Below are 13,131 nucleotides of genomic sequence, written 5' to 3'. Positions count from 1 at the left end.
CGTCTAATGAGAAGCATGGCTCTTGGGCGATGCTGATGACCGCTAGTAACACCTGATGTCATTTTACCGGGTGTTGTAACCTTCCATTTATCCAGAATAGTCAGTCAACGAGATGGTCTAACACACTGGGTAATCTGCTTAATTATAGACTACCAGTTTTGAAAGAAATATAAACTAGTTTTGAAAGAACTATAAACTAACACAACACATCACCAGCATAGTACTGTAATTACTTATGGGTGTGCCCCACCCCTCCTGTAAGGCCATAGGCTTCTCAAGGGATGATCTGTGTTTTATCTTTATCCTGCTTATAGTACCTAGGAAGTTGCTTTATATATTGAAGGTGCTAAAAAAGTTTTTATTCAATGAATGAAAATACATAATACGAACTATAATTTACCAACATGACCTAATTTTTCTTTGACGACTCAGAAGTCCCTCCAGGATCACACAGTTCTTCAGGGCTGTTACTATGCATGTTATCTCAGGGTATGTTCAAGTACAGGTCAAGGGGTTTAAAGGAAAATTCTGCAGGGACTGGAAGATGGGACTTGATATCCACCAACTCATTCCAATTCTATGTGCGTGTGTTTAAAAGTCAAACATAGAAACGACTGCATTTATAATTACCTAATACCACATCACAGTGCAATTGTTTATGAAACCAGAAGACTACAAATGAAGAGCAGTTAATAACTTCTGTTTATAAGCCTTAACCAGAATTCATAGTCCCTGACCATGATAGGTCAAGAAATCTATCTTTGAGATTTTCTGAAAAGATAGGATAACATTAGTGCTGTTAGTGTATTATTAGCATTATTTAATTTTATTAAAGCCCGATCATTAGATTATAATTTACTAAGTAATGCAAACATATTTGTCACTATGTGGATAATGTATGCCAAGCCCTGTGCTAGTCATTAGGGATACAATGTGAATATAATTCATGCCCTCAAGAAATTTAAATAATTCATCTCTAAAAACATTTCATTGTGCAGATCATTTTACAGCACTTTAAATGTCAGTGCAGGAAATTAGCCTGGGTGGGATGTGACCCTCTTGCCTGTCCTATAACTCACTCAGAATACAGAACAATACAAAGCAAAGAATGTCAATGTTAGCTTAATTACTTGACATTAGTCTTTTTCTCAAAAACACAGCATACAGAATGTTCATTTAAGAATCTAGGTTTTTGCACTTTCGGAATTCTGGGTAAATATCCTTCTGCATGTAAGGTGATTTTCATTTCCGTTTAGTACGATGTTTGCAGGTCGCCCAGGACTTGAGGGTAAAGCAGCTGCCCCAGGTGTGAGGAAACAGCCACCACAGTGCCCCACCCCCTTGGCTGATCGTTCTGTGGACCTGACAGTGACAGCGGCAGCAGCAGGGAGTCCTGCCCTGGGACTCAGAAGCAACTCCGGAGGCAGGGACCAGTGTTCTCGGTCCAGTTTGTCAGGAACTCTGATAAAGGATGCTGTGTCCCTTCCTCTCACAGCTTTTTGTAAACATGCTGATTTTCAACTTGACAGTAGGACTTTGCAGTTTAGTATCTTTTCTATCTAGAATTAAGGGCTTCTATTAAATCAAAGTTTCTCAACATGCTGCAGAACACAGGTGCCATAAGATGCTCCATCGAAAAGGAGTATGGGGAAAGCTGTGTGCCTCACCCTATCAAGGGAAGTCGCAACACACCCCAGCATCTTAAAGGTCTGAGAAGCTGTACCATCAAAACAGTATGCTGGCGGCATCCCTCAAAAGGCTTCCTTTCTTCTAGTATCGCCTGCTAGCATCCACTGATTCTCTTAGTGTTCTGAGGTACACACTTTGAGAAACGCTGGAATAAACAATTTCTATAGTCATTGGTTTATCGCATCTTAAAGCAGAATGTAGTCCTAGAAGTCAAAGGTCTACTGAGGTTAGGTATTCTGGCAGGGATCTCACAGTTAGTCACTGGCAGACTAGGTCCCTTGCATTTGTCAATTTCTTGCATTCTGTACTCTAATAACCCTGATGTATAAAATTTTACTCTGAGGAGAGCTAGAGAAAGCATCAGTAGGTGAAACCTACAGATAATCCCTAGGCTCCAGAGTTTCCACTTTTGGTGAAGCACTGTTGGTGAAGTTACTTCTGATTAAGCAAAACTGGTTTCAAATACTATGTTTTCTAACGACATCTACCTATAGGCTAGCGTCGGTGTTGCTGAATAGAGAGTTATCCACAATTCAAGAAGCCAATGAGAAGAGGGGAGGCAGAACACATAGCATTGTGTCCAAAGCCCAGGTAATTTGCTCCTGGTGATGAAGAGTACTGAGCTCAAGGAGATCCTTTCATTTTTATTTTTTAAGTATGACTCATAAATTCCTCCGCCGTCAGGAACAGGAAAAGAGAACTGATACTAGCAATACTCACACGAAAGCCCAGGATCCTAGATAGTGTCTCCTTTGCAGCAGCTTGAAAAAGTCTCACACATCTCTTTCACTTGGTCTTTGCCTCAAATAAAATGAACAAAAATAATTTTAGGCTTCAATTTATTTCCATGCAGTTTGCTTGTAATGAATTCTTTAAGTTGGTGACTAAGTAAACAACAGTATTCTCCCAGCAGTGAATTGACTATTCACAGTCCCAACTATAGTATAGCCTAGCCCCAAAGTAATTAAAGAAGCAAACGATTTGCATTCTTTTTCTACAAAACTACTCTTGAGTAGCAGATGGCAAACACAAATGTTTTGCTCTGGAGACATATGGAAACCTCTCTGTTTCATAAAAGCCTCAATAAATATTAAACCCCGAATGATACCATTCATTGGAGAAATAAAATGTTGTGATAATCCCCCAAACAGGCCTAATGAGGCCATATAGCCACTTGAGTTTCAGAAAGTAATAAGTGGGAAATGACTATGTGATTGGGATGTCATTAACAGTTTTTCTTAATCTGAATATTCATCCTGGCCCAGAGGAATCACCTATTCAGCTTTATTTCTTCAGCATTCTATTAGGTTATCACCATCACTTATAATTGCAATCTGAAAAATGAGTAATCAAAGACTTCTGTTTGATTTCATATTAACTCTTCAGGGCTGTCTGAATAGTGAGAACAAGGAATTTCACAAAGAGACACGGTGTTTCATTGTAAGTGCTGGAGCAATTCAACATGCTCTCTCATTAACTGTTTATAAGCCCTTGCTGCTGTTAAATTAGGAAAAAAAAAAAGTAAGAGCCAGGAATGGTGGCACATGCCTTTCATCCCAGCTACTCGGGAGGCTGAGGTGGGAGGATCACTTGAGCCCAGGAGTTCAAGACTGCAGTGGGCTATGATCACACCTGTGAGTAGTCACTGCACTCCAGCCCCTGGGCAACATAGAATGACCCTGCCTCTAGAAAAAAAATTATTTTTAAAAAAGTCAATTTAGGTTATTCAGGAAATGATTATCTGTATTAAGAAGGAATTACAGGCAGGAATCTGATTGGATTTGGCTCAAAATACAATAGTTTAACAACCCAATAAATCTTTGGCAACGCAATAAATCATTGTTGCCATCTCCAAGAGGACTGAAACTTTGCACTCCTTGGAAAGAGAGAAGTACCGATAACTGAGTCATAAGTGTGAACTGAATGCTGTTTAGAACAGGGAACTAGGTGTCTTGGGCTCCTTTCCCAGCACCACACCCTTCATGGCCTCCATGGGACCCGCAAGGCCTCTGAGGCTGCTCATAAATCCCCTCGATTCACCAGGGTGTCTGGGTGGTTCGGGAGACCAATGTCTGTAAGAACAGGACCCCCAGATCTCAGGACATCCGCTATGGGACCCTGGATTTCAGAGCCGGAAGGATTTTACAGATGGAAAAGGGTTATCTACTCCAGGCCCCCTCATTTTATAGATGAGGAATTGAGGCACAGAAAGGTCCTGCTTATTTAAGGTCACAGTTAAGTTAGTAGCAGAGCTGGAAATAAAACCCCAGGTCACCTGATGCTTAGTCCAGTGCTTTTCACATTACAGAGTCCCAGGACAGATTTGTCAGAGCCTGATAGAAAAATTAGAAAGTTTGAGGCTGCAAAGTACTTAACCTGAGCTTTAACCTTAGCTGATTGCTGAAGTAGGGCAGAAAAAGGACCAGGTGTGCAAGAGCCTATGTTATTTTTATGTATTTATTTATTTAGAAAGTCTTGCTCTGTCACCCAGGCCTGAGTGCTGTGGCGTCATCACAGCTCACAGCAACCTCAAACTCCTGGGCTCAACTGATTGTCCTGCCTCAGCCTCCCAAATAGCTGGGGCTACAGGTATGTACCACCACACCCAGCTAATTTTTTTTATTATTTGTAGAGATAGGGTCTTGCTATGTTGCTCAGGCTGATCTCGAACTCCTGGCCTCAAGTAATCCTCCCGCTCAGTCTTCTCTATTTCTAACAGAACCCTGTGTTTTGGGTGAGACTGACCCCATATCCAGTTCCAGGGGCTTATGCCAGTTGACTGAGGCCACTCCTGGGCCCTGGATTGATTCAGGGAAGGGCAGTCAAGGCCCATGGAACTCAATTTCAGGGCATTTATTTGAACTCTTGGAAAAGAGGATTCTCTGCATTCTGCTCTGTTTGAATGTGGAGGCAAGGAGCCCCAGGAATTTCAGGAAGACATTTTGCAACCACGATGGGGCCAGGGTGTTGGAATAAGTGCTACTTTGAGGAAGCAATGCTAAGAGAGAGAAACCAGGTCCCAGGCCTGTCATTTGAGCTGTTATATTAAGCCTCACCTGTCACTAGACCTATATCTGATTCTTTTAGTATGTGATTAAATAAGTATTTTTGTTATGTAAATAAATATTATTATTCAGTCATTTAGTATTCTGTTATTTACTACCATAAGCATCCCAGTGCCTCTTCTGATGCTGATTGTGAGTTTCAGCACAGACTTCGCTATTGGATGCCATTTGGGACCATTTTAAAGTTGACCCCAAAAGATTTCCTTTAATAACTCAAGTTTGCAAGAAGCTCTACCAAAATGCATAGTACTTACTGTAAAACCCTACAAAATAGCAATGCCTAGGTTAATAAAATGAATGAATTTTACTAACGTTTTATGGTCAGAAACTTTATTGTCAGAGAAAGAAATAATACAGGAGGTATTAGAATGGATTCCTTCCAAGCCACACTTTAGTGTAGTAAAATATTGAGCCCTACTCTCCATGTATGCAAAGCTGCACCTCCCCTTTCTATGGGCCAGACCCACTCAGAAATGGAGCCACCCAGAATAGTTGCAACTTGGGTGATTTCTTCCCTATTCTAGGTGATTAGATATCTATCCCTGGCCCCAAGTAAAGAGTTTTGCCTTTATCTGAGCATTGTCCCTGGCCCTTGCCCATTTCTAGGGACCTAGGCCAAAGACAGCCTCTCGTTTGGTTGCGTTTATTAACCCAGGGTTGAAGGATGCTCAATGTCCTCCCATCCCTTCTACACCATACTGACTTTGTTGTAAGAAACTAGGTTTGTAGAGACCTGTTATTCAAGCAGAAATTTTTCTTTCGTGTATTAATAGCAATTTTTTTTGGTATTATCATCTCATTTTTATTTAACTTTTGCATCCAGTGGTGATATGCAAAATATGTAACAGTTTGGCATGAGCATTTGACCAATCAGATTGGAAGCCTGACCAATCAGAATGGATGCTCAAATAATAAAAATGGACACCCAACCAATCAGAATAGGTGCCTCACCAATCTGAATTAAAGCCAATCAATCAGAGTGGGCACTTGACTCATCAGAATAAATGTAGTATATGTACCAGCCAAATATCTACCTCACATTTACCATTGAACTTTTTACTTGTGGGCTCTCCCTTCAATTAGCTGGGAGCAAACTGAGGGCAGGGACCACATGACAGATTTCTTTGTATCCTCCAGGTGGCCTTGCTGAGCTGGTTTCATAGTGTGCACTTAATGAATGTTTGGACATTATTCACCCAGTGACTGCTCAGGAAATATCAGTGAGTGGAAAGAGTACAGTTTGTCCCTCTCTGATGATGATAATTGTAGAATTATGCACTGGAATATCACTAAACAAATAGCATGTTTTTGGGTGACACACAGGTGATAAGAGAAACTGGTATTTTTAAGAGCTTATCATTCAACGTGATCTTGACAAGCTAGACATACTGATTTCTTAAACAAAACAATGAACAGTATACTTACAGAATGAATAACATAAATACAGGGTAGATTACAATTAGAAAGGTATTGGTGAGGCCACAAATACCTATGTCTTATAGCAAATAATGAACTAAAGGTGTCCCAGATGTTTTCAAATTAGCTAAACTTCTGGCATGACAGATCTTCATTCATTCATTTCAATAACTTAATTGAGTGCCTACTATGTGTAAAGTATCATGCTAAGCATGCTGGGGATGCAGGAAGAGATTAGCAGTGTCTCTTTCCTCAAAGAGCTCAAGTTTTAAGGGAGAAGACAAAGAAGTACACAAACTACTCAATAGCAGAGAGAAAAGTAATTCAACAGCTGAGTCATCAGTCAGTGAAGATAATGACCATAAAGGACATCTTTGTAGCCCACCAGGACAGCTGTGTTCAACAGATGGCAGAGGGCCAGAACCCAAGAGTGGTTGGGCAGAAACATCAACACTGATGGGTACAGACTGATGGCCAGACGCTGCTTTGCCTTTAATTTTTCAGGGCCATGTAAGGTCCTGGCTTAGGGTACAATTGTAGGGTATGATTAAGGGGAAGAAAAGTCCCAGTAATGACTGATACCAGTTTTGCCAGCCCTTGCTAAGGAGAGGTCTCAGCAAAATTTAATATCATTTAAGCAATTTAAGAAAATTCTTTTCTTTCTTTCCTTCCTTCCTTCTTTAACCAACCTTCCTTCCTTCCTTCCTTCCATATATACACGAATATAAAATTTTTATTCTTGTGAGACAGGGTCTTGCTCTGTTGCCCGGGCTAGAGTGCAGTGGCACCATTATAGCTCATTGCAACCTCAAACTCCTGGACTTAAGTGAGCCTCCTGCCTAACTTGATTAGTTGGGACTACAGGCAAGCACCACAGTGCCTGGCTAATTTTTCTATTTTTTTGTAGAGAGGAGGTCTTGCTATGTTGCTCAGGCTGATCTTGAACTCTTGGTCTCAAGCATTCCTTCTGCCTCAGTCTCCCAAAGTGCTGGGATTACAAGTATGAGCCACTGCCCTTGGCTGAAAGATGACATTTCTTGTTCTCCAGTGTCACAGAGCAATTTAAAACAGTTTAAAAATTCTTAAATTATTTTGAAAATTTGCATAGAGAACACACAGACCCTCAAGATTATGTTTGTAGATTCTTGGGGTAGGGGGGAGGTCTTTGACCTGTGGGAAGTGAGAATGCCCTTGGAATTGTGCGACATGACAGTCTTGCTTGCTACCTTGAGGAAAGCCAGCCTGAGGACAAAGTAAACGTAGAGGAGGGCAGGAACAAGGGAACACGGGGAAATGAACTGAAGCTTTAATCAAAACAAGCCTAAAGCTCACACAGACTTCATACCAGACAGACCTTCTTGCAGCATCATCACCCACCACATTAGAAAGTTCACAGGAAAGGACCCAGATTGACCTAGCCTGGGTCACATGCCCACTTCTGTGTCTGGAGGAGTAAACTACCATGATTCACAGCCACCAGTAGGGGAAGAACAGCTTCCCCAAAGCAGGAAGAAATAGTGTTAGCCTGACAAAATCTACAGAGGGTAAACATCTTGGACCTAGATATCTAGATAGACACTTAGATATCTATAGTCAAGCTGTCATGTACAATGTTAACCCTAGAGAAGACATCAATAAACATTCTCTAAATCAAATTGAATATGCTGGTCCGCCTAATGCTCTGCAGTGATGTGGCATTTCCAGGGTGGGTTTGGGCAACTGACAAAAAATGCCGATGTGGTTTACTCAGAGCACTGTTAACAGGGATATTTAGAAAGGAGTCTACTGATAACCACGTCAAGAAAGAAGGAACAATGGCAACCAGCACCCATGGTACCCCGGCTCTATAAATATACTGAATGTCCAGTCTTTTGAGCAAAATGCCTTGATTGAATAGTAATCAGTTACTACTACCGGAATCTGATCTCTAAATGACATATTGTTGCACAAAATGTGAAAATAATGCATAAAAGAAAAAATCTGATTCTTCTTGAAGTAGTGTCAATATATCAAAATCCTTGAGTGGTTCAAGAGTGGTGCACAAACCCACCAGCTAGAAAGTCCCAACATTATATGTAGTAGGTAGTGCAGAAAAACTGGGGAAGTGAAAATAAGACAAAAAAAATTTTTTTTTCAAATTCCCATCGATTAACAAAATTCCCCTAAGGAAATTTAGGGACTTTAAAATTCCTAACTCTAGTTTCTCTTTTTTTTTTTTTTTTGAGACAGAATCTCACTCTTTTTGCCTGGGCTAGAGTGCCATGGCGTCAGCCTAGCTCACAGCAACCTCAAACTCCTGAGCTTAAGTGATCCTCCTGCCTCAGCCTCCCGAGTAGCTGGGACTACAGGCATGCGCCACCATGCCCGGCTAATTTTTTCTATATATTTTTAGTTGTCTGATTAATTTCTTTCTATTTTTAGTAGAGACAGGGTCTTGCTCTTGCTCAGGCTGGTTTCGAACTCCTGAGCTCAAACAATCCGCCCACCTGGGCCTCCCAGAGTGCTAGGATTATAGGCGTGAGCCATCCCTCTAGTTTCTCTTTTGAATTTACTTTCTTTACCGTATCAACATACTCTTTATTCATACAGAAAGAGAATAACAGTAGTTACACGCAGATGGTAGGACTGAAAGTTATTTTAATAAGAAAACATTTTTAAAAAGAAAGAAGATTCCACTGGTCTTTGAAGGTTTTTCCCCCCTTCTCTTCCAGGAATGAGGATAAAGGTATAGAACTGAGATGTCCACACATGTTCAGACCGTGGCTGAAGCCAAGTACAGAAGCTTGCCCAAAGGCTGGTGTGGGCAAGGAGGTTCAGCCTGTGCTGAGGGCAGAATCTTTCCTCATTAGGAGGCAGACACTGTGATTTTGACCTCGTTAAAGCTTTGTTCCCATCAAGTGGGCTCTAGGAATTAGACATTCAGTAAGCAGCAGCAGCAGCAGCCCTCTGGGTACTGTATGATCAATAAGTGTTGAGTTAATGATGATGCATTTCATCTTCCATCCACATAGCAAGTGAAGGTCAATCCTAGGGCCAACTAAGCCTTCTGCCACAATAGGACTGACAATGGAATATCAGTGGTATTGTATTATAATAATACATGAATTCACAAGGCACCCAAGATGTGTCTCAGAAAAGCCTGCTGTCTTGTTCAACTAATCGTCCAAGTTTTTTCTTATTCCCCTAATGGTTGAGTCCACTGGTTCCCTTAATAATCTTGAATCTTCCAGAAGGTATTTCCTTATATCTAAGGTAAATCCCTGGGCCAGTGGTGCTCAAATATTTTGGTCTCAAGATCCCCTTATTTCCTTAAAAATTGAGGACCCCAAAGGGCTTTTGTTCATGTGGGTTTTATCTGTCAGTATTTGACATATTAGAAATTAAAACTGTGAAGAGAGAAGAGATGAGACACAGAGAGCCCTGGCAGGATGGAGCTGCTGGTCCCACACCTTAGCACTGCGTTTTCACATTACGTCAATCAGTAAACGCCGCTTTCATGAGAGCTTATCTGGTTGCGTTTCTGCCACTAGCGAACGAGAGAACTGAAAAATACATCCACAAAATAAAGAACTAGTATAAGACAATAAATAACAAAGGATTAAGTTGAGTAGAATAGAATGCTGTTGCCTCCCTTCCTTTGTCACCCGTTAAGTGAGAGCAGACTGAAAAATAACGAATATAACCATCACCACTAACTTTATGGGTTTCAAAGTGCTTTCACATTTGGTATCTCATTCAAGTTTCACTACAACCCAATGACGTAGCTTGTTTTAGATCCATTTTACAGATGAGAAGACTGAAAGGCACAGCGCCTGCGTCACAGCGGTTAAGCAGCAGAGCCAAGACTAAATCCAAATTTTATTCTAAGTTCCCCTGGCCATAGTTCCCGCCTCATATGATGCTTGCAATTTTATAGGGCTCAGACCTGTAGCACAAGACTTCCCAGATTTTTTATCCATTCTTCTGCGGGGAGAGAATCTGTGTAGCACATGGTCTAAATACCCATCGTATTTGGCCCTGGTCTGTGTGCCGTGAAGAAAGGGGCACGAGTGGGGTTCAAGTTAGCACCGTAATCACTCTTTTCCAGCTCTGTGACTGAGGGGCTGCAGGAGGGGGCTTAGAGGTGGTGCTGGGCAGGCACTGAGAAGCTGGGTAATACACCCTGCAGATAATCCGCAGGCTGCGCCACAGCAGCGCCAAAGAAAGAAAGCATCTCCGCTCCGACCTGGCGGAAGAGATGCGGGAACTACGGGACTCCGACTGTGAGGTCCTTGATGTGAAAGGAGCCCGCACACAAAGAAACGAGGAAGTTAAGTTCCGGAGGCGCACTAACAGAGTTCGAAACGGGCCCTCCCTTTCCAGCTTGGGTGGAAACACCTCATCCACCCGGTCATCCCAGCCAGAACAGATCTTTTATCCGCTGGCGCCGCCTGGACAGTCCGCGCCGGGCACGCCCGTGTCTCCCCGGAGGAACTACAAGTCCCATGAAGCCCCGGGGCGCGGGCGGTGATGACGATTACCCCGAGGATTGGCTGCACAGGGAGGGGCGCGCGGGCCGTCTCCTAGAGGAGGGGCGGGGCAAGGGGCGGGGCGAGTGGCGGCGGATTGGCGGGCACGCCCCCTCGCCCGCGGCCCCCTCCCCGCCTCTCTCTGCCGCCTCCTCTCGCTCCCCGGTCAGAGGGCCGGAGCGAGAAGATGGCGAAGACGTACGATTATCTGTTCAAGCTGCTGCTGATCGGCGACTCGGGGGTGGGCAAGACCTGCCTCCTGTTCCGATTCTCAGAGGACGCCTTCAACACCACCTTCATCTCAACCATCGGTGAGGGAGGGGCGACGGCCCGGGACGGGGGGCGAGAATTGGGGGGCGGGTACGAGGGAACCAGGGAGAGGGCGGGGGCGTTTGGGAGCCCGGGAGAGGAGACCCCGGGGACTGCGGGGCGGCTGGGGCAGTGAGAGAGGGCGAAGGCGTGAGGGAGAGGGGCGGGCAGGGACGTGAGGCTGAGGGTGAAGGGGGAACTTGGGGGCAAGGGAACGGGAAGGGGAACAGAGGAACAAGGACTAGGGGTATTGGAAAACGAGAGGGTTCGGGGGCTAACAGGGAGGGGTCTCGAGGGACAAAGTGAGGGGGACACAGGAAATCTCATGGAGAGAGAGAAGAGGCTAGTGGATATGAAACTGGATTAAAAGGCAGGAAAGAGGAAGGAAATGTGAAGGGGGAAACGAAGGGTTGGGGGAATGAGAGGGACATGAAGTAAAGGGACAGAGGACACAAGGGACGAGAGAGGCGAGAACCAGGCGATCGGGTAACTGAGGGGAATGAGTGATCAGGAGGTAAGGAAAGAGGGGACACTGGCCACAAGAGGTCTGGACAGAGATGCCGAAGCAGGGGCAGAAGAAAATTGCAGGTGGGAGAAGAGTTCAGAGGACCAGAGGGCGGAACGAGGATACTTGGTGGAGAAAGTAAAGAAGAGCTGGGTGTGAGATAGAAAGGGAAAGAGGAAGCAGCGTATGTAGTAAAGGGAGGTTGAGCGGAGAAGACAGAGAAGATGGAAAAGGGAGAGGAAATGGAAAGTAGTGGGGTGAAGGACTTGCTTCAGTAACTGGGAGCACTGGTTACCATTTCTTCCTTACTTCCTCTGGATCAAATGCAGAAGAAGCAAAAAGTGACTAATAATGGAATTATGTCTATGTATTGTTAATTTGTTCCATGAGCGTTAATGCATGTTAAGAGAATTGGTGACTTTTGGGAATGATGTGGTCAGGAAAATACAGTTTACTCCTTTACTACCGTCTCCTGAGAAGCAACACCTCAATATTTTAAGTTTTGGGGCTTGAATGTTTAATAACTTAGCCAAGAAACTGATATTACATCCTTCCTGCATCCCTGTATATTTTGCTTTGGTTCTAATTACTACTTGTTAAATGAATCACAACATGTGATATATCTCCCAATTACTTCCAACTGATTCAGGAGTTTTTTCTAATCTGGGCTAGGAGCTGTCCTTCCTACTTTTGTACTGGAAGACATTGTGTTCAGGTAACAAGATCTCTAACTTACCATAAACTGAAGAGCCAAAGTTGATTTTAAGCTACCTTATAAGTGACCTTAACATCATTTCCCTTGTTAAATAGTTGCAGTTAATTAAGTACCTTAAGAATTTCAGCTTTTGGTTGTCCAGGTGATGTTTCTGGTTGCTAATAGTAGCTTATTTAGCCATCTTTCAAATGGTTCTTACAACAGATTTTACCATGACTTTCTGGGTTGGGAAATAATAGGGAGCTAATGCTTTGGTACCAAGTGTGTTTAAATGTTTGTGTATTTCAAGGATAATTTATTTTTTTGTAAAAAAAATGAATATTTGAGTATAGAGCATGCTTTAAGTATTAGAAAAGGTTGTGGTTTGTTTGTTCGTTCTGGCCTCTTTCATACAGATTGGATGATCTAAAACCTCCTGGGTGTTATGATGTCTGAGCTTAGGGAAGTTTGAGTTGCAAGTTCTTGGCAGTCTGTCTTGAGTGGGACTTTTTCTTTTCTGAGGAAGCAGATTTTAAATGTCATCTCTCAAGTGTATCCCTAAAAGATTTGGTGGGAGCTGGTACAGCAACTACAGGGCATTAATTTTTGACACTGATACTAACTTCAAAACCTCGACTAACTCTTTGTTGTTGAATGCATACTGTAGTGCAGATGGTAAAGGATGATGTCTAACAAGTTGAGTGCGTGGCCTTTTGTCCATTCTATACGTGACCCTCCCAGAAAGTATCTCCTGCCTTGAAAGTGAGTGAGTCTCTCTCTTGCTGTCTCTCTTAAGCTCCTTGAATGACTTTTGCTTGTTTGTACTTTTTTATTAGTTTTCTCTTTTTCCCTTAATTTTTGTCCCACATTTTCATGTAAGGGTTTCTGCTTCCTTTTAAAATAGTAGCTCTTAAAAATCACTTTTCGGCTGGGTGCGGTGGCTCA

At 42.9% G+C, this 13,131-nt stretch overlaps 1 protein-coding gene across 1 annotated transcript in view; it reads left to right on the top strand.

Moving 5' to 3' along the window:
• The first annotated feature begins 10,865 nt into the window (after positions 1–10,865).
• RAB8B (RAB8B, member RAS oncogene family) overlaps positions 10,866–13,131 on the top strand; it is an 82,196-nt gene continuing 79,930 nt past the window's right edge. Inside the window, exon 1 of the mRNA XM_012645032.1 lies at positions 10,866–10,989. Coding sequence (XP_012500486.1) covers positions 10,866–10,989 — 124 coding nt within the window. The remainder of the gene's footprint in view (positions 10,990–13,131) is intronic.

Source organism: Propithecus coquereli, unplaced genomic scaffold, assembly GCF_000956105.1.
Source record: "Propithecus coquereli isolate 6110/MARCELLA unplaced genomic scaffold, Pcoq_1.0 Scaffold224, whole genome shotgun sequence".
In the NCBI taxonomy this organism is placed as follows: Eukaryota; Metazoa; Chordata; class Mammalia; order Primates; family Indriidae; genus Propithecus; species Propithecus coquereli.
Note: the sequence above shows the minus strand (reverse complement) of the source record. Positions and strands in the feature narration are given on the sequence as shown.